Below are 26,738 nucleotides of genomic sequence, written 5' to 3' on the forward strand. Positions count from 1 at the left end.
GCTTTGAGAACTAAATAAATTGCTTTTTTGAGTCTTGAGAAAGTGAGTGCACAGTGGCCTTGAGGTCTGTTATTTTACTATCTGCCACGCGTTTTATACACTGAATAGGAAATCACATTAAAAACAGTCCAAGCCCCAGATAAAGTCATGACCACACATTTTCATAACTCATTTACAGGTTATGCTTTTCTGATGATTCATTCACTGTTTGTGAGCTATTATAGTGCGCAGTAAAACAGTGAAAGGCCAGTGATGACAGGCAGGAATTAAAGAGCTTTCTTTTTTAAAAATGGACTCAAAGAGCCCAGCATGAGAATAAGAAAAGGAGCAGAAAAAGGAAAGGGAGATTATTGTATATGGAGTGATTGTTGCCATGTTACTGTTGTCAAGGAAACCTGGAATCGTTGAGACTTACACATTATGTCCATTTCAGCTCTGTGACTGCACCTCTACCCTTTCTGGTGCATGTCGACTCCGAGAGAAGAAGGATGATTCGTGCAGCAAATCATATTTTTAAGTATGGAATTCGATCCAAATTAAAATGCAAAGACTTTTTATTATTATTATTATTATTATTATCAGATATCAGCCTCCATGCACTCATGTGAACCACGCTCGGAACCCTCAGCACTTCCATCCTCCCACTGACACCCACACGTGAACAAAGATTTAGCACATCACAGGTCATTATACCCATCATTTGTTATCAAAGGGAGAACTGGGCTATAATACAAGTAAAAAATAAAATGGTGGCATGATATTCTGACTCATTCCCTTGGCTGCAAACTACTGGAACGAAATGAAAGGTTAAGATTTTGGATCGTGAACATGGGGTGCAAGCTCCCTCGTGTGGCTGATTTCAGGTCCTGCAGCATGTAGAACATGAAGTTAGGCATAAGAATGAGACGCAAACATAAGGTGAAGGTTTAGTAATAGAAAAGAAGTCTGCATCCCAGTTCATGACTTGCTTGCAAGCTACTTAGCTTAGGTGAAAAGCAGCTATCTTGCATGCCTCCATGCAACAAATCGCCATATTTACTACATGCAGATTCACACGGGAACCCTTTTGATTTTTAAAAATAAATACAAGTACAGATGCTTTAAGTGCTTAGACTGATATTGTAGGTATAAAAAGGATGCAGCGACTCTGTAAGGAGCAGATGAAGATGTTGCACCTGTGCCAACATTAGTCTTTTATACCATGCCCAACATTTTGCTTATTTTTAACTTGTCCTCTGTTGAAATTATCCATATTTAGCAAAGCTACTCCAAATTCAAATTCAAATTCAAATTCAAATTCAAATTTTTATTTGTCACGTACACAGTCATACACAGTACGATATGTAGTGAAATGCTTGGACAACTGCTCGTGACCTAAAGAAAACAAAAAAGGAAAAGGCTATGAATAAGATAGGAAATAAATATGAAAAATTAAAAAGGGTAAATTTAACTAGGAAGGAATAAAATATAAATTAAGGTTAAAAATGAAATAACTGTACAACACAAATTAGAATGAAGGGTAAATTTAACTGGGAAGAATAAGATAAAATATATAAATTAAAGTTGAAAATAAAATAACTGTACAACAAAATACACAATATAGAACTATATAAGAATGTATGAAGAAATCTAAATATAAATAAATATATACACAATAACAGCAGCTGTACAAGTATTAACCGGAAATGAAGAATATAGTGACCAGTGTTGTGCAAAACCAAAGTCCAGAAAGTCCAGTGTGTGTGTAAGAACTGTATGTGTGGGTCAGTACTGTGTGGTGGTGTGATTGAGAGACCGTATCGCCTGCGGGAAGAAGCTCCTCCTCAGTCTCTCTGTGTTGGTCTTCAGGGAGCGGAATCGCTTTCCTGACCTCAGCAGAGAGAACAGTCTGTTGTTGGGATGGCTGAGGTCCTTCACGATCTTCCTGGCCTTGGTCCAGCACCGCCTGCTGTAGATTGAGTGCAGGTCAGGGAGCTCGGAGCGGATGGTGCGCTCAGCTAACCGCACAACCCTCTCTAGAGCTCGTCTGTCCTGCATGGTGCTGTTCCCGAACCAGGTTAAGATGTTTCCCGCCAGGATGCTCTCTATGGTGCACGAGTAAAAGTTCCTGAGCACCTTGGAGGGCAGTTGGAAGTCTCTCAAGCGTCTGAGGTGGTAGAGACGCTGTCGGGCCTTTTTCACCACGGTGTTGATGTGACAGGACCATGACAGGTCCTGCGTGATGTGAACTCCGAGGTATTTGAAGCTGTCCACTCTCTCCACTGGGCACTCGTTGATGACGGGGGTCTGGTAGTTCCTCTCCTGCTTAGTGCTGAAGTCCACTATCAGCTCCTTTGTCTTACTGACGTTTAGAAGGAGGTTGTTCCTCTGGCACCAGTTCTCCAGATTCCTAATCTCCTTCAGGTAGGCCGTCTCGTTGTTATCAGAGATCAGGCCCACCACGACGGTGTCGTCAGCAAACTTGATGATGGTGGTGGAGCTGGTAGTGGCCACACAGTCATATGTGTACAAAGAGTACAGCAGGGGGCTCAGAACACACCCCTGGGGGGCTCCAGTGCTGAGAGTGGTGGAGGCTGAGACATGTCCGCCCATCCTTACTGCCTGTGGTCTGTATCTCTTAAGATGAAATCCTGCTCATGGTGATAAAACCATTGGGAAAGTATCTGCAGAAAAACTGTCTTTCTTCTGGTTTTAAACTGAGGTAAAAATTGCTCCTCCTCATCTCCCTACATTAATGATTTATATAGCCCTAAAGTTATCTGACTGTTCCCAAATGTATACCATGACATTAAATGTCTTGGTAATTTATTCATTTTACAAGGTTGAATGATTGTACAGCATAGATCTAAAACAAGAACTAGGTACACAATTTTCAATTTATGTAGATTTTCATGGCTACTACTGTTTGATTTAATGTCCCTTAGCAAGGTGCACTTTCACCAGGCTTTTGGTAGCCATCAACAAGCTTCTTACATAGTTCTGGTTGGGATATATGACCACTCTTACTGGCTGGATTGGTAGAGTTTATTTCCTGGCACTAACCCAGCCTTTAAGCGTAGTCCGCACATTTTTAGTAGAGGAGAGGTCAGGGATTTGGGAAGGCCATTACGCCAGTTTAATATTGGCTTGCTTCATGTATTATTTGAACAGCTTTAATGTGTATTTGTGGTCATTGCCCTGTCGGAACATCCAATTGGGTCCAAGTTTTAACCATAGATGTTAAATATAGCTAATGTTGAATTTTGAGGTAGTCCATTATACCATCGCTTTTGTGCAATGTGCCAGTATTGCTGTCAACAAAACAGCCCGAGAGCATGACAGTACCACCCCGACACACAACAGTTGGTACAGTGTTACGCTTGAAAGCCAAACAGTGACAATAATGTGAAGTGGTCTAATAAGGAGTTAACAGGCCTTGGCATTTTCAGCTTAAGACATCGTAGAACCTTCAACTCCATTTTTTTTTTTTTTAAAAATACATGCATACACTCACTCATATCTGTATGCATGTATGTAGGTGAGCCAGTATGTATAATTTAGAACCTGGGTAATTATCTCAAAGCTCTGCACCTTTTTTAAATCATTAAGGACATATGAAGTGCACTCATTACAACCTTGGAAAAACAAAAGTTCAAAGAAATCATGAAATCCTCCAAACTATCATGGGATTCATGAATATGAGTATATAAACCCATAAAAATTAGTCTTAAAGAAAGAAAATGCGCAGAAATACATATAAGCTTTAATCATTTGTCTCTTCATGGAATGATATGTGTGACAAGCAACTACATTTAATGGGTTTTTAATAGTAAACAAAGACAGTGTGTTAAAGTGTGAAGCACACTGGGCTCTTCAGAGGCTGCAGGCCTGTAACTTCTTGTCAGCCAGCTTGAGAGACACCCAGGTGTTGAGCATGGATGCCCTCAGTTTGCACCACACCAGGTGGTCACTCAACCCGAAGATCTGCGCTGCAAACTGGGCAGAAGCTTCTGGAGACAATACTGTGGAGCAGCCAAGACCTGCAGGACAAATAAAGTAGAGAAAGACTTGGTTACCATAAGGGGGAAAAAATTAAAACCGTATGTATGATTCACACTGCACATGTATATATTGCTGCAGAAACGATGCACCCCCCCCCCCCCTTCTTCTCCAACATGTTTGCACCGAGTAGGAGATCATCTGTATCTCATTGTACATCTGTATAGTGACAATAAAGGCATTCTATTCTAAAGAGCTCTTCTCACCACTTGGCATGCGGAGGGATGACCATACATCTTGCGATCCCCAGTCTGGAGTGAGAGGAGGGCAGTTGATAACAGGGTAAGCCGTGTTACCAGACATCACTGGGCCGAGGCCGTTACTTCTCCCAGCCACAGCCACAAATACAGTGGGTATCCCATCACCTGCAAAAAAGCATAGAGAAATTATCACATTATCAAGAATCCCTAGATCAGTTTAAAGATGGAATTATGTCAATATTAAAGCACACCTTCATATTCAGCCTTGATTCGGAGCGTCTCATCTGGACCCTTGTGTGCCGAGGTGACTCTGAGGACGCAGGGGATCCCGTAGGAGGTGCACGCCTTTCTTATCTTCTCACAATGGGCCATGTCTGAGGTGGAACCCATTAAAACCACCACCCTGCTGCTTGCCTGGGGCTTCAGCAGCAACTGTAGATGCACAGAAACCATTGAATCATCAGTTTATTTCAGTTTTTGACTGGTCAAATTGTACTCGTTTTTTTCCCCGAATTGCATAAAAAGCAGCTGCAGGCTTTTGTGATGTTAAACAATGTCTGTTGGTTAAGATATTCAAAGCAAAATACTCCTACAAGATAAAGAAGAATTTAGAGTTTGTTTGCTGTACCTTGACCCTTTCAGCGACCCACTCAAAATTCCTCTTCACCATCTGCATTGCCTCTGGGGTAACCTCCTTCAGGTCTCTGTACACCTACAAAGGGGAAGAAAAAAAAAAAACAGTTTAAGGCTTGTATCTTCCCCCCCCCCTCATATCAGCATGAAATGAAAGTCAATGCATGACCTGTTTATCTTTCTGCTGGCTCCGATCTCCAGCTGGCCAAAGCCTCCATGAATCATTATCAATCACGTCAGCGAGCACAATCTCTTGAGTTTTAACATTGACACCAAATTCAATCTATAAGCAAAGAAAAAAGTCCTTAATTGTAGTTCTGCTGTAGGTACAGAAGAAAAGTGATTGCACCAAGATATGAAATTAACCAGCAGGGGGAGGTGCTGCACAGCCTACCTTCATGTCCACCAGGGTGCAGTTCTGAGTGGCCCAGGCCTTCTCCAGAATCTCAAAAATGGCCACAGTGCTGCGATTCATTATGTCCACCTCACACTGACCAATAGTGAGCCCAGCCAGACAGAATTTGGCCTCCAGCAGCTGCTCCTCTGACCACTGAGGATCATTGTTGGCATCATCCTAAAAACAATCATTGATGAGTTTGCATGCAACACTCACAGACTGAAAATGCATCGAGAGAATCACTGCACGCCTGGAAGACTCACTTTAAAGAACATCTCCATCTTTAGAGGAGAAAAGCGGTAGCCCTCTTTGACTCCTGGATTCCTCTTGAGGAAAGATCCAGTCGCCACTCTGCGACATACCCACTCAATGGGTATCATCTCACAGTGCGCTGCAATGAACGCCGTGTCCGAGTGCTGCTTAACAAAAGCTGTCTTAATGCCTGGGGGGGAGGGTGGATGTTAGGGCAACCTCAAACTAATGGACAAATTTCAATATGTGCAACCATGTCAGATTAGAAAAATATAGATTTTATTTAATTTTTTATACACTGGCACACAGATGGCTCTTCAAGTTACCATGATTTAAACCTATCTTTGATTAGGGTCAAGTGGATGGGATGTGGCTGGTTGGATCGGGTTAATTCTAAGTGGAAACACATCAAGTCACAAGGCAGCCATTACTACAGCTTGACTGACCTACGCGTCACACACAAGATGGTTACAGTTAGCCAATTGCTTATAAATTAAAGTCATATGGAAAGTAATTTTGGGATCATGTAAATCTTGCATGCCCTTCACATTTAAGTATTTTTGCAAGATTGTCATTTCTGTTCAATTCACCCCCCATCCATCCATGAAACACAACATAAAATTCAGTTCTTAGTGGATTGTCATTCAGAGGGTTAAAAAAAAAAAAAAAAAAAGTCATTTTTAAAAAGTTGCAAAAAATGAGAAGAGCCGAACTGCTTCCCATGTGTGGAAAACTGATTACCATGTACTTCTGAGATATTTAAATAAATCCAATGGCATTTCAGAAAAATCCTGCAAACTGAATAAGTGAGCCAGGGCTCTGACAAAGTGTGACAAACGTTTTATATTTTCTTAACATTTAAGCCCCCACATTAACTGAAACTGAAAAGATCAATGAGTCCAAAGTTTGTTTTTTTCCAGTAAACTCTACTGAATCAATTTACCTTTGATAGTTTGTTGCTCACAAAAACTTCTGCAGAAACAATGTGCCTAGATACTGGCCAAGTGTAAGGGACTTTTTTTTTTTTTTTAATGGGAAAAAAAAGAGAGCTGCAATAATTATACACATGCGTTTGACAGAACTGCCCCAACCCACTCAGACTGCAGAATACTGTCCCCCCCTACAAACATTCAATAAGTCCTCACCAGACTCCTGCAGCAGCTGGAACACGCAGCTCGTAGTTTTGTTGGCAATGGCAGCTTTGCCCTCCATCTGATCTTTCCTCACGGCATTCCCAGCCGTGATCTGGTCTTTAGACTGGACTAGAACCAGTCCCGGCTGGTCCAAGAGCTCGAAAATCTGTTTTGTCTTGCCCTCATTGAGCTTTTGGCCGACTTTCAACTCTGAAAAAAAAGAGGAAAAAGTTAAAACACGCACATCTAACTTAAGCGCTAACGTGTGTATTAAGGATCGTGCAGTACCTGGGGTGGATGCCATAGCGCTCGTCGATCCTGAACAGTCCTGAAAGACAAATCACAAAACACGCCAGTTAACTTATTGAGAAGCAGAAGGTGTGCAGGCAGCGGGGAGGGGAAGTGGGCCGTGTCATACTTGCGCCGGGAGCCAATCACAGTTCTCAACTCATCTAAACAACCAATCACAGCGGCGCATCTGTTACCACGTGAAAGGGAAGCGCTCAAACGTCAAGAGAAGACGTTAAAAAAAAAAAGAAAAAGAAAAAACTTTTGGAGGTTTTTCTACCAAAGTTCATCCTTTTACTCTTTGATGAGAAGGTTGTCTTATCAAAAGCTCCAACAGGACTAAATAGTGTGGTTTTTGACCTAATCGATTAATTTGATTAGAATTATTCGTAAATTCCACGTATTCCATTTAATTCGTTATGATTTTAGTTATGGCGGACCGGTTGTTAGGTTAAAACGTGTCTAGTCTGATTTAACTCTGTTACTCGTGATTTCATGCCCAATTCAGCAGTGTCAGCTGAGTTTGGTATGTTTTAACAAACCACGTTGTATCGCTGCAAGCACGTGTTTGGTCACGAACGTGTATCAGGCAAGCGCTCATACAAACACGCGCGCGCACGGTAATTGCTCACAGACAACTAGGCGCGAGACTAGACCGCAGTTTATACGAGAGGCATCGGCGACAGGCGAGCCCATGGAGTTCGAGGAGTCGGGTATTGGAGAGGAGTGCGGAGTCTTTGGGTGTGTCGCTGCGGGAGAGTGGCCCACACAGCTGGAGGTGGCTCAGGTCTTAACTTTGGGGTTGGTGGCGTTACAGCACAGGTAAGTAACGGAAAACCAGTTACTCCAAAATTGGTAACGACTGAAAAGTTACCACACTAGTTAATGACGTCCAAGCTTTGCATTTTAGATGAAATGTTTGGTTTAAATTTGAATCTGACCCAAACTTGAGCAAGAAAAACAAAAATGCAAGATGTGAATTTTTGCAGAAAGCAACCTCATGCATCTACAGTATTGTGCAAAAATATTGACCCCCGCTCCCCCTTTTCTTTATATTTTGCAGAGAAATTAGAAAAAAACGGTAGCGACTTTTTAAATATGCACAGAAATAGGCTGTATATGACAAAAACTGAGTTTTTACTACTCTAAAGAGCATCAAAGCAAATATTAGTATGACAACCTTTATTCTTCAACACAACCTGAATTCTCTTATGGAAACTTTCTTGTAACTTCTGTAAGTAGCCTTCGACACTAGTTCTCCTGGCTTGTTGAAGGACATTCAGAGTTTGTCTTTGGATGTTTGTTTCCTTGTTCTGTTTTCCCTCAGTCTGTCAATTCTGCCATCCCACATTGCTTTAAAAATGTTGAGGCTGGGCTCTGGAGAGGCCAATCCATGACTGACCATGTTTCATTGTGTGTGTGTTCTTTCTGTCCAGGTATGCATTTCCTGCATTGGCAGTGTGTTTGGAATCACTCCTGTGCTGAAAAATGAGGCATCAATCAGATGCTTCCTCGCCATGCTAGATCAAAATCTGTCAGTATTTTTCTTTATTATAATTGAATCAGAGGCAATACAACCATGATAGAACCTCCACTGTGTTTTAAAGATGGCTCTCTATTTTACCTCTTGGTTTTTTTTTAACACACTGATGGCAGTTTGAACCGACAATTGAATATTAATTAATCACATCACTGTCGTCACAGATTTTTCAGTCCAGTTCTTGTGTTATTTGGCATACCTCAGTTTTTCCTCCATGCTCCCCCTCCTTAAGAATGACATCTTTACAGACACCCTCCCACTGACCACTGAAGAACCAAATCCATCTCTTAGGTCCTTTGACAGCCCCCCCCCCCCCACACACACACATTTTTTGTTCATTTGAAAAATGAAAAACATGAAGAGTTAAAAAATGCTCAGTGACAAGGTCTACACTGAAAAGGAGTGAAAGAGCAGCCAATGTCTAGTGAAAACTATAAAAAAACTTATGTATGTGTAAATACATTACTAAGGCAAGAATAAAAGTGAGCTTTGCATATTTCCTAAGGTTTAGCTATATAAATGTACATGTGCATAAGTTTAGGTTCAACACTGTGGACAACAAAAAAAAAAATCACTTTGTATAAAACCAAAAAACATATGTATGAATTAGTTGTTCCAGTATTGGAGAGTACTCAGCCATTTGATTGCTATACCATAATTTGACTGTATTTAATCCCTAATGTTTTGTAATAATTCTTGCAGTGTTATTGGTTTTCAAAATGGAACATTCCCTTAGCTATCTATATTAGAAGGACATGTTATTCTTAGAGGATCCCAGGCAAGGATTGCTGTGTTAAGTGTAAAGAGCTGCAGCCACACCATGGTTCTCTACAATGTTCTGGCAACCAAGCACTCAACTCTTTCTGAGTGGGCATTGGATTACTTCATATAAAAGCACCAAATATGCCACATGCTTCTTTGCACACTAACTTTCTTTTTGGGATAACCAGCTTTTTTGGTGGTTATGACAAAGTGCTATATATTTCTGAATGCAGCCAGGTCATCCACTTGCTCAGCGCAGTAAAGTACCTTCCCGATTCAGAGGAGGTGAATGTTATAATAAACAACAACCTTAAACTCTGCTGCAAAACCTGTATTTCTACAGGTTCTGTCCTGTGACTGATTGGGTAGTAAAGCCTGAACACGGGTAGGACAATTTCTGGATATTTATCTACCACAGAATCAATTTTTTCAATAAGCAGGGTTTTTTCCAGTTTCTACTGTGTCAGTAGACCATTTTGCTGAAATGCTTTGCAAGCTGTGCGAAAAACATCAATCACTTACTTGGGTGGTTGCCTGATTTGTGGCACTGTGATCTACCACAATGGTAGATGCCTTCTCAAAAAGGCTTTGGAAAGCATCATTAGTTTTGCCTTTTTTGCCTCAGTGTGGGACTCAACAGACAGCCTGCATACCAGAGTTGGTTTGTGACGTTCTTTGGAGAGAAATATTGAGATTTTGTAGCTCTCCAAACTGATCTCCTGCATCCTGACAGTTTGCTCTACATCATAGGACTGGCATAATTCAGGCTGTGTCTTTAGCCATTTTTGAAAGGCTGTCTTACCTTCTGCCTTGTGTTTAAGAAGTTGGCACAGGTTTCTGATATTACCAAGCATGACCTCTTGAAGCTCAATGTTCTTGGGCTAAATACTTGAAGCATACATTCTTAAGCAATGAAGGCCTTGCTTTCTTCTGTTCTTCTTGAGCACACACTGAGAAAAAGACTACTCAATAGCTTTTCTCTTTTTTGTACAATTTTTGAGTCTACACTCATAAAAGCCAGATTTGATTGCCTAGCAGTTAGCAATTTTTTGTTTTCTCATCGACTCTGGTACAGTGGAAACACAAAACACCTTTTAAAGTGTCACTGTAGTTAGCAACATTTTATCAAGCAGCTTTTCTGAAAACATATCATATGATTGCCACATTCTTGGTTCTGATGAAATATTCGATACAGTTGTTGAGACCATGCTAGTTTTAAGTTACTGAGTTGAAGGCAACTGGATTTCTTTTTTGGTTCATGAAGCTGTCCCACATAGAATTCACACTTAGGTCTTGTGACCGAAATAACCCATCCATTTAGTCACATGTCAGCTCAACTGATGTGACCCTTAACGACTTGCATAAAAACCGGGTGGGTCAACGATCCTCAGGACACCCTCCAAGAGCACAACCCCACTAAGGGTTAAAATACTTTGTTTTTGGAACTGAAAAAGCTTCACACATGAGAGGTGAAATGTCTTCAAGAACCAAAAGGCCTGGTTTCCTTCATCTAGCTTGCAATTTAATATATCATTCTTTTTCTCCCAATTTCATTGAATTTAGAAAGCCAACCCGACAACCTCCGGTTAGCAGATTGGACAGCGCAGAAGAGCTAGCTCATCAGGACAGGGCTGTTTACACCTACAGGCCAGTGGCCACTCTTTCAGTGACGATGTGCACATCCTGGTTTGAGTGGCGAGCCGTTATGTGAAAAGGGGATGACATCTTTGAACTATTGTTCATCATCTTAGAGTGATGTGATTGCAGCCAATTCCTAACACTGTCTAAATGGTACTCATGCTACCAATGGTCATGACAGTTTGCATACTAACAACCATGGAACTGAATTTGTGGCTCATTGTTAGTCAATGGTGCTGGTTTCAGTTGTTATGCAGCTATACCGCTCAAGTACTGTACTGTAAAGTTGTGGAAAACTGCAGTCAGTCGATACTGAAGAAGTCACCTGGATAAGCGATGAAACATTTCCATTGAAAATGCTGTGACCAGATGAAGAAAATCAACTTTCTGGGATTTTCTGACATGGATTAGTGAATAACCCTTAAGACATAACAGTTTTCATTCATAAAAGCAATAGAGCTGCAGCTTTTTTTTTATTTTTATTTTTTATGATATATGCATTAATCAGTTCACCTTTGTTTTTGCAATCTGAAACAATCTAAAACCTAAACATGTTCAAGTTTGCAATCATAATTTTAATGTTCGGCATTTTTATTTAAAAAATGATTAACTGATTATCACAATGTTCGCCAAATAATCTGTCACTCGATTAATCAAGTAGTTGGGGTAGCTTTTAAAAAGTTGCCACAACAGCTTTTATTATTTAAAAAATACCTCAGTTTTATAATGGTCACATGAGATCAGTATATGTTACCTGTAATTCTGGCGACGGAGCAGGGGTGGCCATTGAACAGACTGAGTTGATCTTTATTATTGGAATATGGTCCGTCTCTTCTTTACACTGGCTGTGGAGTCTTTCAGCAACGAGAGGCCCAATGTTCAGCTTTTTTAGTGGTGTGTGCAGTCCAGGGTCTGGAAATAAGAAGGACAAAGGTTTACATTAACCTACTTTTTAAGTACTACTAGTGTAACATGTTAGCTCCTAGTAGGGTTATGCGAGTTGTGCATTTTATTAGAAGTCATGACCATATCCTTATCCATAATTTAATTATGAAGCGCCATGGCATATCATGGGACTTAGCCAGAAATTACAAAAGCTTCAGTCAATTGTGGATGTCACGTGACATTAAAAGGGATTACAGAAGGAGACATATTTCAGACCTTCATCTACAGCTTTCCTCTTGATTCTTCTGTGTGTTGAAGTAGTATCCTCTCTTTCCACCACACTCTCAGAAGCACCTGCAAAAATATAATATTAAAGGTAGTTACAAAAATACAAATATGCATTTTTTGCTACAAAAGAAAAGAATTGTCTTGGTACTAAACATAGTAAGACTGGCTTAAGACCACCTCGGGACTCCTTTTTAAATAAAATCTTTAAACTATAATAATAATATATTTTATATGTATATAATAATATATTTTAAAACCAAGTTGGACCAAGTTGTCTACTAATTGGAAAGTTGTTGGTTTGATGTCCGACTTCTCTGGACTGAAGTATCCTTGGGCAAGATAATGAACCTAAAGTTCAGCTGATGCATTGATTGATTTCTCATGAAGTGGTTAGAAATCTGTGCATTTTCTATCACATTTGGTAACAGATTCAGTGCCTTGACTTTGCTGGGGCTAATCTTGCATACATGTGTCATAAACCAAGAAAAGTCTGTTGTGAGCCAGGGAGAACCCTGAACTAAATGTCATCGGTTTGTTTTGTGTATGGGAAATATATTAAGACATAATGTAAAAAAAAAAAAAAACACATTTGTTTTTGGCTGTCCAAGATGGTCCTGCTTGATTATCTTACTCATGGTAACTGACCACTGAAAGCATTATGTAATCTTTTTCATCTAATTCATGCTGATAATAATGATGATGATTAAATGATCAGCTCACTCATCAACATGTGTTCTTGATCCAGATAATGCTCCTTAATTTTATGTCGCTTTGGCTCATAAGCATTTGATGTAGCCTCGATGGTTACTGATAAGTCCGAATCAGAGGTGCAGGTTTTGTCCTCCAAGGCTCCCTCCACAGCTCTCCTCGTGTTTGTCAACTTGCCGTCCACGTGATTTTTCTCATCACAGTTGTCAGATGTAGTAAGTCCGCCTGAATCTGCAGACTCGGCTGCTCCTGTGTCTCGCAGAGAGTCGTTAGCCGTGCGATTCATAATGGAGTCCACTTCCTCATAGAACCTCATGAGGCGTCTCGGGTCAGCTTCATCAGTCTTGCCCCTTTGAAGGGACCTGTAGAGGTACTTGAGGTTCTTGTACTTTGTGTGGCACTGTTTCCAGTCACGTTCAATGCCTTGTTGCATTAACCTGTTCGAGATCTGGACAAAGATGTCCCTCTTTCTGGTTGAGCTCTCCAGCTGCCTGCGTATGCGCTCATCCGACCAGACTTGGATCAGGGCTCGCACCTCTTGGTCGCTCCAGTTTCGACCCGTGTCCGACACTGTGACTACTTGGAACTGGTCAGAGCTGGAGTCTGTGTGTGCTAGATGGGCGTCTGGGATAAAAGAAGAACAGATATGGAAGGAAAAGTTTAATTATGCTGCTAAACTCCACAGTTGATTTGGCAGATTTTTCTTTTTCGGCATACCTGCACTTCTCCATTTTACTTCCATTTCTCCATCCATGTCGTAATCGTCACTGTTGTCATCTTAAATGATAAATACATAAGAAAATTATTTTCACGAAGTCTTGAATCTAAAACAACTGCTTGCAAACTTGATGCTTACCATCATCAATTTCAATGACCACCTCACTCTCAGAGCCCGTTATCTGCCCTGTGTGGCCTGCTGCTGTTTGTAGCCTCCCTGCTTCCATTTCACCATCATACAGTCTCTTCTGCATTTCCCTGGTCCCATTTTCCAGTCCTTTGTCCAGTAGAATGGCCTCCACTTCATCAAAAAACTTCATGTATTTCCCCGGGCTTCCTGCACTGCTGCCTCCCGCAGCGTGTGCACTTTTCGCAGTCTTATAGTCATATTTCAAATTCTTGTATTTTGTACGGCATTGTTTCCAGTTCCGTATCACCCCAAAGTTTCTCTGCATTTGACGAGCCATCTCTTGGAATATGGATTTGTTGCGCAGCGTGCATTTCAAACGTTCCCGAATGTTGCGGTCAGCCCAGACGCACAGCAGCGCTCTAACCTCGTCATCCGTCCAGTGGCGGCCTCCCTCTTCAGCCACATTAGTAGAGTAAGAAACAGCTGAATGAAATCGAGTCTTCATTCCTGTGCACACATGAAAACATTGTAAATTTTGGCTAAATGTTGATGTAGAAAAAACCCAAAGAAGAACAAGATGACTTTTATGTAAGTGTTTGAATTACTTTTTAGCACAAGCAAGCTAAGAATAGTTTTAACTGGCGTGTCTGTTTATCCTTGGATACCAGTTTTTGTTTTTTCCCAAGGTGGAAAAAGTCATGTTGTTATCATCAATAGTACAGTGGTGTTGTACATGTTTACCTTCCTGGACTGGGTAGATTCTTCTTTGATTATCCACATCTTCTTCCTCCCATGGCCTTTCAAGCGGCCTTTCTTCCACTCCTTGGCTGTAGTTTGCCGATGTGCCTGCGTCAGCCTTCCTGCTCTGAAGTCTCATGCTTCTGCATTTGGCCTGACACTCCCTCCAGTTGCGCACAACACTGAGCCTCCTCAGACGCTCTGAAATCACCTCAAATGTGCTTCTGCTCTCTACTACGTGCTGAGCTCCAACCTGGTCCCACACTGAGAGTAGAGCCAGCACTTCTGCTTCCCCCCACTGCCTCTCCACTGAGCCTTTTTCCTCCCCCACCTCACTATCACCTCCTCTTTGTCTCTCTGCTCCTCTCTCCATGTTTGAGCTGACCTGGAAACGCTTTCTTTTCCCCCAGCCTGTCTGTCTCTGCTGCCCGGTTCCCTAGGCAACCAGGCGGTTAAGCCTGAAAGCAACGCCTTCATGCTGAAAAGCAGCCTCACCACTGGCTTAAGCTGTGTGCTGAGGGGGCGGGACTAAGTGTAATCTGAGAAGCAGCTTGGTAATGGATTGAAACTGCAGCAAGGCGACTCTCCATATATGGCAGCCTCACCGCAGGGAAGCAAATCTGCTTTTTCCTTTTTTGGGGGGGGATTTTGTTTCTGCTCCATTTGGCCCTCGTTAAACCAGTTTTGATTTGCCTCAAGGCAACCGTAACTGACTCAAGTTTATTCTTGCAGAGAAGAAACAGAAATCATTCATGCAAAAAAACACACTTCCCACTAATACATGAAAATTTACACTGTGTGTGTGTGTGTGTGTGTGTGTGTGTGTGTGTGTGTGTGTGTGTGTGTGTGTCTCTACTCAGGGGACAGGAAAGTGCTGGGATTGTCACAAGTAATGGAGCCAGTCCACCCACGTACACAGCACACAAGGTAACACTGAATCATGATCAGAAGCTTCTTATATGATAAAACAGAAGCACAGTTTAACCCAGCATCTCAAAAACAGACCCAGGACGTATTTGGGTTGCGTCCTGAATATATTTCCATTTGGCACAGTTACATCAAAACAACCCAGCTGGTCAGAATCACACTGAGCACTTTAATGTTTGGCCTTTACAGACATGTTTTAAAGCCTTCAGACATCCTCATTGTTTGCTGATTTTCTGCTTTTTAACATCACTTTTATTTATTTTAAAATATTTTTGTGCAAGTTAAAACCTTCACAGAGCAATGTTGTCATTTTATAGGGAATGGGATTAGTGAGCACCGCTTTTTCACCAGAGGCTCTCACTAAACTGCGCTATGGTAACCTCGGCATTTGCCACACACGCTATTCAACCACTGGGATCTCAGAGCTGCAGAACTGCCAGCCCTTTGTGGTGGATACACTGCATGGCAAGATTGCTGTAGCACACAATGGAGAGCTGGTTAATGCCCATGCCCTGCGGAAAAAGGTGAGGAGGGGGCTCTGCTTGTCCACACTGAATGTTGCGCATATCAATGTGACATAAAAATAATGAACTGAACACACACAGACACAGTTTTTCTTTCTGCTGAAATATTTATTTGCTATATCCAATCTTAACGAAGGTTATGGGCTGGATGTCAACACTTTCACATACCAGAGCTGCATCCATCATCCAGTCAAAGGATTTGTTTGACTATTAAGTGTTTTGCGCTCTCAAAAGAATTTGTATCTGCAGTTAATGCTCGCATTAATGAGAAACAAAATGAATAGCTTTTTAAAATGTATATCTCTTAAGAACATTTCAGGCTGAAAATCTAAAAAAAAAACCCAAAAAAACCCCAATCTATAAAATGTAAGCTATATTAAACTGATTTTGCCCCAGGGTGGTTGTGACTACAATGTAGCTTGCCATCACCAGTGTGTGAATGGGTGGATGACTGGATGTGTAAAGTGCTTTTGGGTCCTTAGGGACTAGTAAAGCGCTATACAAATACAGGCCATTTAGCATAATTTAACAAATGTGTTCCCATCCTGTCTTTTTCTCAGCAACCTCTCTTCCAATCTGAGGCTAAAATACACAGGAAGTTTTGACTATATTTATGAGACTGTGCACTGAGTGAGAATTCCACACATGATTTGCCATGAAAAATCAGTACCAAATCATTAACTGCTCTCTTAAACTTCACTCCAAATTTCAAAAGTCTGAACGCTCAAACAGGCTTTTTGAAGTTCTGCCATCACTCTGATGGTTCAGTAAATCGATTACATTTACCTTGTCAAAGGTGATTTGAGACACTTACTCATGCTGGTTGTATAAGTGGATCTTGAGAAAGCTGTATTACCATAATCTGCTCGTTCGACACTGCCATTTCTATGATTATGCTTTCATACAAACCTGCACATTCACTGAGTGCATATTTATAACTGTCCTCTTTTTTTTTTTTTTTTTTGTTCTTTAAAGTAATCTTATGACAATCCATGCACTTTATATTATATATCTAGTCGACCAATTACGATGAATTAATAAGATTTTTTTTTTTTTTTAACGCAGACCTTGTCAGCTGGATTTGGTTTTTAACCAATTATACATAACTAACCTTTCAGAAGGAAATTTAAAGCTTTACATCAAATAAGTCCTATTCTTTAGGTAAATTTAGACTGCCTCCCCTTTTTCCTAACAAGAAGTCAGTATCTCTATTCATAAGTGGCACTGAAACATGCTCAGTCCAGCTGGATCACATCAACGTCCCTTCTCGAGTGCACTTTGTGATCACTAACAAAAATCTGTGTGTCATGTATATGTGTTGTGTTTTTGTTTGTTTTTTTTTAAGACAAGCCAGACCTTTATATGGAATATACAGTACGTACTACCTATTGAACTGGACGGTGAAATAGATCATCAATAGACCAATGGATTAACTTCATACTCTTAGTTGTCCTTTATGCTCAGCAGCCATCTTGGAAACTGCTTCAGGTGATTATGTGGACAATTATTTTAAAGTGATTTAGTTGATAACATTCAGTTGGCAAGTAAAGGTCACTGTTTCATTTCCAGCCAGAGACACAAATCCTCTTTGTGCATCAAGAAAGTCAGCCGGTATAAATCTCTGCCAACTTAAACATGTGGCCAACCTCTTGTGACAAGCCAGAATCTTAAAGTAGCTTTGTCTGATCTGAAAAACCCATAAATTTCATTTTGATGGCCGCTGAGACGTAAAAGCAGGACTGATTTAGAAATAAAATGTAAAAAACACAAAACACTTTTCTCCAGAGTCCTGACTCACATTATAGATGCAATAATTGAAGGAAAAATAATAAGTAGACTTATGTATATCTTTGTGTCATTATATAGCAGCTGTGCCTAAGCGCAGTTAAAACTATCATGAACATCAGGCGAGCCTAGACGTCAGTGCAACAACATGATTGGCCTGTGTCTCTTTCCCAGAGTGGCTGTTGAGTGGCTCTTTGAGGGCAGGGGTGTGACAACCATTTCCATTATAAAATTTTCCAAAGACTGCTATTCCACAGAAAATAACATTATTCCATAATTAATCAGTCACTATAAATGTGCCTTGTAGGTGATGCGCCATGGTGTCGGCCTCTCCACCAGCTCAGACAGTGAGCTCATCACCCAGCTGCTGGCACTGACTCCACCTATGGAGGAGCTAGACTCACCTGACTGGGTTGCCAGGTGACTGTTGTGACCTAATGATACATAAGCATATAAGCATAAATATTTTTGCTTTACATTACTTTAATGCTGTTTTTATTTGTTTTTTTTGTTTTTTGTTGTAGAATTAAAAACCTCATGACTGAAACGCCAACATCATACTCACTGCTGGTCATGTTCAAAGATGTAATCTACGCAGTGCGTGACCCTTATGGAAATAGGCCACTGTGCATTGGGCAGCTCGTTCCCATCTCTAAACTGCACAATCCAGGTATCTACACAGTTGTTGCATGTGACCGTTGCATCAGAATTAGTGCAACTGCAGAACACAGGCATGTTTGCTCTCAAAAGACTAGCTTTACTGATAAAAAGGACGCCTCACGAGAGGTCAATGGTTGCAGCAGAGCTTTTGGCCCTTTTGATTTTGTCAGAGGTCAGATGTGTAAGCTGGTGAATGATTAACTTGATTCTTGTTTTTTTTTTTTTTTTTTTTTTTTTTTTTTAAGCAGGCGCTCAAGAGGAAGACACTGAGGGGTGGGTTGTGTCATCAGAGTCGTGCAGCTTCCAGTCGATTGGTGCCAAGTAAGCATTTGTTACCTTTGCAAAAGTATTCTTTAGTATAAAAGGAACCGTAATGCCAGGTGTAAATCATTTTTATAACCTTATTTTTTTATTTTTCTTTCTTTCCCAAAGGTTTCATATCATTTGCCTTAGGCCACGAGTACTTTTTTTTTTCTTTCTATTTTGGCGCTTTAATTCTTCTGAATCTGAATGCATGAACAGTGAAATGGTGTTCCTTGAGTCCATCCGTTCATTGTACTTTTTTGTCGTTATTGATTAACAGGTACTACAGAGAGGTCTTGCCAGGAGAGATAGTCCAGATATCCAGACATGGTGTCAAATCTCTGAGTGTTGTGCCCCGACCTGAGGGAGACCTCCCAGCCTTCTGCATTTTTGAATATGTTTATTTTGCCAGACCAGACTCTATTTTCGAGGGTATGCATATTTATTATGGGTAACACACTTACTGATTACTCATTTCTTAAATGTATTAATACTGAAATATCAATGTACTACAGGGCAGATGGTCTATACTGCCAGACAGCGATGTGGGCGGCAGTTGGCCATCGAGTCTCCGACTGATGCAGACGTTGTCAGCACTGTGCCAGAGTCTGCAACCCCTGCTGCTCTGGGCTACGCTGAGCAGGTCTGTCTACAGTGTGTCTGCTCCACCTCAGTAATCTTATAATATACCGGGTGGACTTACAGTCTCACTAGTTTTTCTTCTGTCTTCTTCTCACAGTCTGGTCTTCCATACATTGAGGTTCTGTGTAAAAACCGCTATGTTGGAAGAACTTTTATCCAGCCAAACACCCGCTTGAGGCAGCTAGGAGTGGCCAAGAAGTTTGGAGCACTGACAGACAACTTTGCTGGGAAACGAGTGGTGCTCATTGACGACTCCATCGTCAGAGGCAACACAATTTCCCCTATTATTAAGCTGCTGAAGGAAGCGGGTGCCAAAGAGGTTCGTTTAATAGTGTTTGGCAATAGTTGTTGATATAGCACACACAACATTTTGGCAGAGTGGCTCAGAAACTGGTTGGTTTGGATTGTCTGATAATTCAGACTGTAAGTAGACTAGAAGCACAGGAAAGTAACATAAAACTGGAGTTTTTTTTTTTTTTTTTTCTTTTAATGGCAGTAAGTGGAATAAGTGAGAAAAGCCCATGTGTTTGTCACATTGCGTACTATACTTACATCAGGGGTTCATAGAAAATATTAGGCTCATTAACTGTCAACTCAAAAAAGTGGGCGTACCACAAGAGCAGTCTGAGACTGTATTTCCAATAAGACAGAAAATTCCCTCCGCACTATGCATGAATTAAAACCCCAAATCCAGGATATCTGGATCCAAATTTTGGGGGTATTTTCTTGAACATCCCAGTTATTATTTCATTGATACATGTTTATTTGGGAATATCTAATCTTGTAATACTAAAGATAGGAAGTGATTAACTTTTGGATTTTTTTAAAAGTTGGGCCAAGCCCCACGTCTGGTAAACCATTTTTATGAAAATCGGTCCCTAATCAGATTTATGGCATGAGTAACATACTCTCATTCATCATTTTTGGGCCTACTAGTCAATCTGATCTGAACCGTAATTCACATTTTAACCAAACATTCATGCAGCACTTTATTGTCTCTTCTTCTATACACATCAAGTGCTTGATGTGTATAGAAGAATAGATAAATGCTACATTTTTGCCACACTTAGTAAAGGTAAATAATCATTGTTACATGAATTAACGGAAGATACGTTTTGTTTTGTTATTTCTGACCATTTGAAGAACAAATATTGGTCCTGAAAAGGGCACCTAACTGTGTGTGACCAGAATATAGTCACACACTAACTTTGTGTTTATAGTAACCTAATTATTCTTCTGGACAGGTCCACATCAGGGTGGCTTCTCCACCAATCAGGTTCCCTTGCTACATGGGCATCAACATCCCAACCAAGGAGGAGCTCATTGCCAACAAGCCGGAGTTTCAGGACATTGCTGGTTATATTGGTATTTAAAAATGCACATCTACCATTCATTTCTTTGCCTGGTCAGAACAAAAGCTTGTGTTTAATGCTAACGCTGTTTACAGGTGCTGACAGTGTTAAATATCTGACTGTGGAGGGCCTCGTATCTGCTGTCCAGGAGGGTATTGCTTTCCATATTGAAAAGGACAAAATTAATTCCAATAACAAGTCCAACAGGAAAGTGGGCCACTGCACTGCCTGTCTGACTGGGAAATATCCAGTGGAGCTGGAGTGGTAACTGCTGCACCAACAGTAGCACTGTGGATGGTGCTGCAAACTTTAAATAAAAAAACCCCCCCTGTTCTACATATGGTTTATCTCAACATTGCCAGCCGGAACACTAAGATGTTGCACAACTACAGAAGGTTACTTTATTCAGAACCTCAGGAAGCTAAAAGTGATGCTTTTTCTCACCTGTGGTGGCTAAGCTTTTTTCTTTTCCTGTTCCTGGATGTGACTAATTCCAGGTGTGTATTTCTTACCACACAAGTATGTTTTTGTTTTGCAGCTGCATTTATTTGAAAAGTAGATTTCCACATGTATTCAAAGCATTTACAATGCCAGAAAAAGCGCACACGATAAATGACCAAAACATTAAATCATCTTTATTTCTGTTATTTACTTAAGACTGTTTTGTTTGGGTTTTGGGCTGTTTGCTCAAATTTGAACAATACAGGAATATGATGTATGAATAATAAACAATAACTACAATGACAAGTACTTTTTTTTTTTTTTTTTAAATAACTACATTCTCCCATTGACAATTTTATTTCAATAATGAATAGACAGAAAAAATGGACATCAAACATATATTCAAGAAATGATAGAACATATAAGAACAATTATAATCAATTAAAAATAGTTCAGAGAGATTAATTATCAGCGGGTTTCCATCGCAGAACTAGATGGTCATACATTTCATTAAATTTCATCGGCCCATCTCCTTGATGATCCCCTTCATCGCCATTTTCTGTATGTGACGGGAAAAGGTGAGTAAGAACACATCAACCCCCAGAGGCCAAAAATATCTTGTACATGGGAATTATTTTAGTCACCTGGGAGAGTAGCCACAGGTCATTTTGCTCTCTAGTGAACTTCCTGTTGAATAAAGCATAATGATTAGGTAATCAGAAACAAGTCAAGAAAACTATGAAGATCAGATGTGAAGGGACAGACAAACTTCACAGGTGCAGTGTTGGTCATTTAGTAGCTGTCATTTTTGTGCGAGTTGTATGCTACAGTGACCTCTGTCTGCTCCACTCAGTATGAGAATGAATTTTGGCTTGTACGGCCTCTCATACAAACACACAGGCGTGCTCTCTTTCTCTTACCCCAAGTGGAAATTCACTGACCAAATACACGTCGATGGACTCTTTACATAGTTGTGATGATTAAACTTGCATAAAATAAGTCTGACTTGTAATTTCAAAACCCAAACTTTAAAGAAATATTGGGGGTTCTTACAAAGTAAGCTGACAATCAGTTTATATATTTGTATCTTCTTTAGTTTGTGTTGTCTGGGTGAGTGGTTCCTTAGAAAGCTGCACCCTAGAAAAAACATGCACAATCATGCATGCATGCATGCATCCAAATTCAGTGGGTGTGTCCTCATCAAAGTCCTCTTCCCAAAATACCTGCCTGCACCTGATATGTTTAGGAGGCATCTTAACTGCACTTTTGTAGCTATGCAAAAATACATAATTTGAGCACTATCACTTGACTTAAAAAAAGGATGAGGCTTACCCATGCCAGAAAAATCCGCTGCAGATTCAGCCTCCACATATTCCTCATGTGCTGGATACTGCTGGCTGCTGAACCTTTGAAACATGTTGTGCTTACTGGAGCTACCACCACGAGGCAGCTCCAGTTCAGACAAAGGCCTTAGCATCGCTCTGCTGTGGCGTTTGGACCCTGGGGAGTATGTGCAATACACTTCCCTGAAGCGTTTGGACTGTGGATGGCTGCTCCAGTCTAGGTCCCTGTGGCGTTTCCTCAGGACAGACCGGTGTGGTGACAGTGCAAGAGCAGCCAGAGCTGATGAAGAGTGACCTCTGCTGGCCTCAGAGCTTCTAGCACAGAGACGGCATGCAGGGCCATTGAAGAAAGTTGACTTGTTCTGACACACAAACTTGTGGTAAAGTTTCATGAAATCCTCATCAACTTGTTTTGGTGAGCACGAGCCAGGGGATGAAGGCAGGACGGAATCAATGGAGAGGTGTCGTACGAGCCTGCGATGACCCCCTGCTGCTGAGGCTGACTGCGGTGAGTGTGGCAGGAAGGACTGCTGGGAGTTTTGTGAGTAAAGCATCTTCGGTGGCAAAACAGGCCTTTTTGTCGGGGAAAACAGAGAGGCCGTGAGTGATCTGGGCCTCATAGGCTCTCTGGAAGTCACAGAATATTCACTGGGGCTTCTGGAAAACAAATGAGGTGATCTTCCCAGGCTGGTCACCACTCTTGCTTTTAGGGGACTCCTGTCCCTAAAGCTCGGCGCCTCCTGCCTGACTGGGGAGCCATAGATATCAGGTCTCTGTACTGCAGCAGTGAATTCTGGTGCAAGGATGGAGCTCCCAGCTGTCTCTAATAGAGAAAGACTTGATCTTTCCTCAGAGGCTTTAGCACAAGGTCGTGAAGGACTGACGCTATAGGCAGAGGCCTGGTCTTCCAGCTGGGTTTGTTTACGAGAGGACAGCTGAGACACAGTGAAAGTCTTGTTTAATGGTATCTCTTTTGGTTTAAAGGACACAGAGGAAGCAGAGAAGTCCATTACAAGGACAGGCTTATGCTGGTGCCTGCTCATAAGGTTTTCCTCCCTATCAGGAGATTGGTGCATTTCGTGCCAGTCTCTAGGACAGGTCACAGTCTGCATAGGCGTTGTTTTGGTCCTCGTGAATTGCTCTTTCATAGGCCTGCTGGAGCTTTTCTCTGGAAATGCTTTTGTGGTCATCTTTGGTTTGCTGTTTGTGTGTCTAAGTGGGACGACAAAGGTGTTGTTGAGGTTACTTCTGTTTGATTGCTGACGCCATCTGCGGTACCTCCTCAGCACAGAATCAGCGGCTGTAGAGACATGCTGCCGATCCCAGGCCCTCTTTATCCGACTAATCATACTTGGATAGAGCTCCACCCAGGAACTGCCATGACTTCTAAGAGACATTTCCAGCTCCTCATCTTGGTCTTCAGGTTGAAGGTCCACATTGGAAAAGTTTCTCTGACTCTCATCCAGTGAGCTCACAGTCAGCTGAGTCACATCACTTCTAGTCATCCCTGTGTGTGATGCACAAGGGGAAACAAAATTGGGAATTAGACAAATAATATACTCAGTGCTTCTCTTGGATAAACAATCTTTATATATACACTAGTGGACAACCCTCTGTTTTATTTGGAAAGTTCACACACTACCAGCTTCCAGCTGCCTCACGGGCCAGGTTACCTAACTGGGGTAACCGGATGTACTCCAAATCTTCTATCTTGGATTGCAGTTGGCGATAGTGGTGCTTCTTTTGCTCCGAGGGTTCACTGTGAGCTGGAGGCCCACTCTAATTAACCCTCGCCAAAGCTAAGAGCAGAACAAGGATTACCTTTGCCAGCTGCTGTTCAAGGTGTTGGAGTCTAACACTTAAAACTACCACAATGGTCAACTATTCATTTATCACAAAGTACAGGGAAATCAAAATGTTTGTGGAGGCAAAACTTATTAAATATATTATTTAATAATTAAAGAGAGCGTGCATGTGTAATTTAAGAAAGCAATCACGCATTTCTGTTGTGCATTTCTTTGTTGTCACAAATTTAATCCAAGACTGGAAAACACTGAAACAAAAGGATTTCCTTTTTCTTACCACCATCTTCCATAGACAGCTGGATGCTGGTATCAGATGACAAGTCCAGCTGTCAAAAACAAACCATCATTAACTCAAGTTATGCCAGATATTTTGATACAGAAGGTAATTGCAGGTATATTTACCTGAGAGTCTCCTGTGGGGTCCTGTGCTGTGTAAGAAATGTTCAAGTTGTATTAGATGAACTACACAGTGAAGCAAAGAAAAAGATGCATGTTGTCATTTAAACTCTTAATTCTGAGAAATTACCTCTTAGTGACTCCTCTCTGACATCTGTCGAGCTCTGAGGAGAAAATGTGGGTGATTAAATAGTAGTAAACGCAGCTTATGGTATTTTGTGTCGTGCATGGCTGCAAAGGTCGTTGTTAGTAACCCAAACCTTCAGTTGCAGTGAGATCACCTTCTTTTTAGATAACGTCATGTAGCTGTCAAGCTCTTGAGGACAGAAAATATACACAATGTGGTCAGACAACAAAAAAAAGTGAACATTACAGATCATCAAATATTAAGCAGTGTTTCAGGTATCAGGCCTTCACCCATTGGACACACAAATACCTATAATTGAAATCTGGTGAAGAAGATAACAGCTGGAGGACGTAACATTTTCTTCCATTAAATACAATCAAAATCACAAATCATGCAAATTGCATCAACCACTAATATTCTAATTGGAGCTGACAGAAACAGTAAAATGTATCATGTGACATGGCCTTAATGTCTGAATGACATTAAAGGAAAGCTCTGCAGTTTTGCTTCTTTCAAATTATATCCAAACCTTTAATCCAAAATTAAAACAACACTCAAAATTAGATCTGGGAAAACAAATCATCCAGGTTTATGTTTTTTCTGGGATAGACCACCTCAAATCTCTTACTGCTGGTAAAAATCTCACCTTCAACTAATTAAAAATGCAGCAGCAAGACTTAGCACATAGCATTGCATTACCCCCGTTCCTGGCTCCTCTCTACTGGTTCCCAGTACATTTGATTTTAAGGTTTTACTGATCACTTTTAAGATATGTTTTGATCTCGTCTCCAAGATACTTTGCAGAAATATTATCTTGTTTGTTCTTCTTTTTTCAGCTGCTCTCTTTAGGGATTATCTTTAGCAGATTATCTACCTTCATCTCAGCCAATCTTTCTGCTCTATCACATCAACCCTCTGCATGTCCTCCTTCAACACATCCTCTGTCCAGTATATCCACTATACCTCCTCTGCTCAAACCATCTCAGCCTTGCCTCTTTAAATAATGTCCAAACCACTAAACCAGAGCTGTCCCTCTGATGTTCTCATTTCAAATCATGTTCATCCAGGTGACTCCCAATGACAATCTTAACATCTTCAAATCGGCCACCTCCAGCTGTGCTTCCCGTCTTTTTGTCAGTGTCACCACCTCTAAAGTACACATTGCAAAACTCACGCACCCCAAGATATTTAAACTCATCTACCTTCCTTAACTCTACTCGTTGCATCTTCATCCACACACATTCTATCTTGCTTCTGACTTTTAATCCTGTCCTCTCCAGAGCATACCTCCACATTTCCAAGCTACTATTATCTCACTTTATTGTCCTCTCATCTCAATGTTTGTTTTCCGTTTTTCACTGTTTCTGAATTTAGCATTTTGCTTTTGCTTGTCTGTCAAACTGCTTTGCAAACTCAAAACACTTTTCAAAGATTTATAATTAAAGTCTATTGTTTTTATTGTAATAAAAGGCCCTTCAGGCGACTATTGCTGTGAATTAATATATAAATAATACTGAACTTCATTATTCCAGAAAGAAAACAAGTCCTGTGATTGATCTAGCTTACAAACGCATCTAATTAGTTAGTTTTCGGTTACCTTTACTAACACAGACGATGTTATTAAAACCTTTCCGGCTCACTTACTTGTGGGGCTTATATCGTCGAGATCAACCTCTGTCCCCGCGTCCTGGTACTGAAGTTTTGAATACTATCAGAAGGAAACAGAGGTTGGTTAATTCTGTTGCTTTCATTTGCAAAACCCGCTGATAGTTACGTTCATGCTAACCGTCCATAGCCTTATTCACACACCTTGTCTATGATTCGATCCAGGGAAAGTTTGAACTTTGAATTGTTATTTTGCAATTGTGTCTTTACAAGCTCATCCATGTTTGCATATAAAATTATTTTTTATCAAAAAGACGACAAAGAAAGAGAACAGCTAAACGAAGAAGAAAAATGGCGCTTTCGATTTTAAAGATTCTACGTCACAAAATAGTGGAATGTGATTGGACAGTGGACATATGGTGCCTTCCTTGATACTAGGAAATTGCGGTTGTTTCTTTATTGCGTTTAATTTGAAAGACAA

At 40.9% G+C, this 26,738-nt stretch overlaps 3 protein-coding genes across 4 annotated transcripts; 1 reads left to right on the forward strand and 2 right to left on the reverse strand.

Moving 5' to 3' along the window:
* Positions 1 to 3,730: 3,730 nt before the first annotated feature.
* Positions 3,731 to 15,163, reverse strand: paics (phosphoribosylaminoimidazole carboxylase, phosphoribosylaminoimidazole succinocarboxamide synthetase). Its single transcript, XM_082524194.1, has 15 exons — positions 14,351 to 15,163; positions 13,619 to 14,116; positions 13,480 to 13,539; positions 12,775 to 13,386; positions 12,043 to 12,120; positions 11,636 to 11,793; positions 6,942 to 6,981; positions 6,666 to 6,863; positions 5,532 to 5,710; positions 5,266 to 5,445; positions 5,041 to 5,154; positions 4,867 to 4,950; positions 4,490 to 4,670; positions 4,245 to 4,403; positions 3,731 to 4,019 (listed from the first exon to the last, which is right to left on the reverse strand). Exons 1-15 carry the CDS (start codon positions 14,718 to 14,720, stop codon positions 3,853 to 3,855), a joined length of 3,078 nt encoding a protein of 1,025 aa, XP_082380320.1. The 5' UTR covers positions 14,721 to 15,163; the 3' UTR covers positions 3,731 to 3,852.
* ppat (phosphoribosyl pyrophosphate amidotransferase) lies at positions 7,136 to 21,287 on the forward strand. 2 transcript variants are annotated; one of them, XM_082524198.1, is made up of 11 exons: positions 7,136 to 7,763; positions 15,208 to 15,274; positions 15,592 to 15,798; positions 17,891 to 18,003; positions 18,108 to 18,253; positions 18,489 to 18,564; positions 18,827 to 18,978; positions 19,062 to 19,189; positions 19,286 to 19,507; positions 20,433 to 20,553; positions 20,636 to 21,287. In XM_082524198.1, the coding sequence occupies exons 1-11, from the start codon at positions 7,636 to 7,638 to the stop codon at positions 20,806 to 20,808; spliced, it is 1,533 nt and encodes a 510-aa protein (XP_082380324.1). In that variant the 5' UTR covers positions 7,136 to 7,635; the 3' UTR covers positions 20,809 to 21,287. The 2 variants fall into 2 exon arrangements, with proteins under 2 accessions (XP_082380324.1, XP_082380325.1); XM_082524199.1 differs by having other exon boundaries at positions 7,137 to 7,763; positions 18,492 to 18,564.
* LOC309700576 (uncharacterized protein) lies at positions 21,154 to 26,623 on the reverse strand. Its single transcript, XM_082524197.1, has 9 exons — positions 26,462 to 26,623; positions 26,297 to 26,360; positions 24,786 to 24,841; positions 24,656 to 24,689; positions 24,532 to 24,557; positions 24,407 to 24,455; positions 22,314 to 23,831; positions 21,626 to 21,668; positions 21,154 to 21,540 (listed from the first exon to the last, which is right to left on the reverse strand). The coding sequence occupies exons 1-9, from the start codon at positions 26,537 to 26,539 to the stop codon at positions 21,528 to 21,530; spliced, it is 1,881 nt and encodes a 626-aa protein (XP_082380323.1). The 5' UTR covers positions 26,540 to 26,623; the 3' UTR covers positions 21,154 to 21,527.
* Positions 26,624 to 26,738: the final 115 nt, after the last annotated feature.

Source organism: Aulonocara stuartgranti (genome assembly GCF_965226115.1).
Source record: "Aulonocara stuartgranti genome assembly, chromosome: 23".
NCBI classification, from domain to species: domain Eukaryota; kingdom Metazoa; phylum Chordata; class Actinopteri; order Cichliformes; family Cichlidae; genus Aulonocara; species Aulonocara stuartgranti.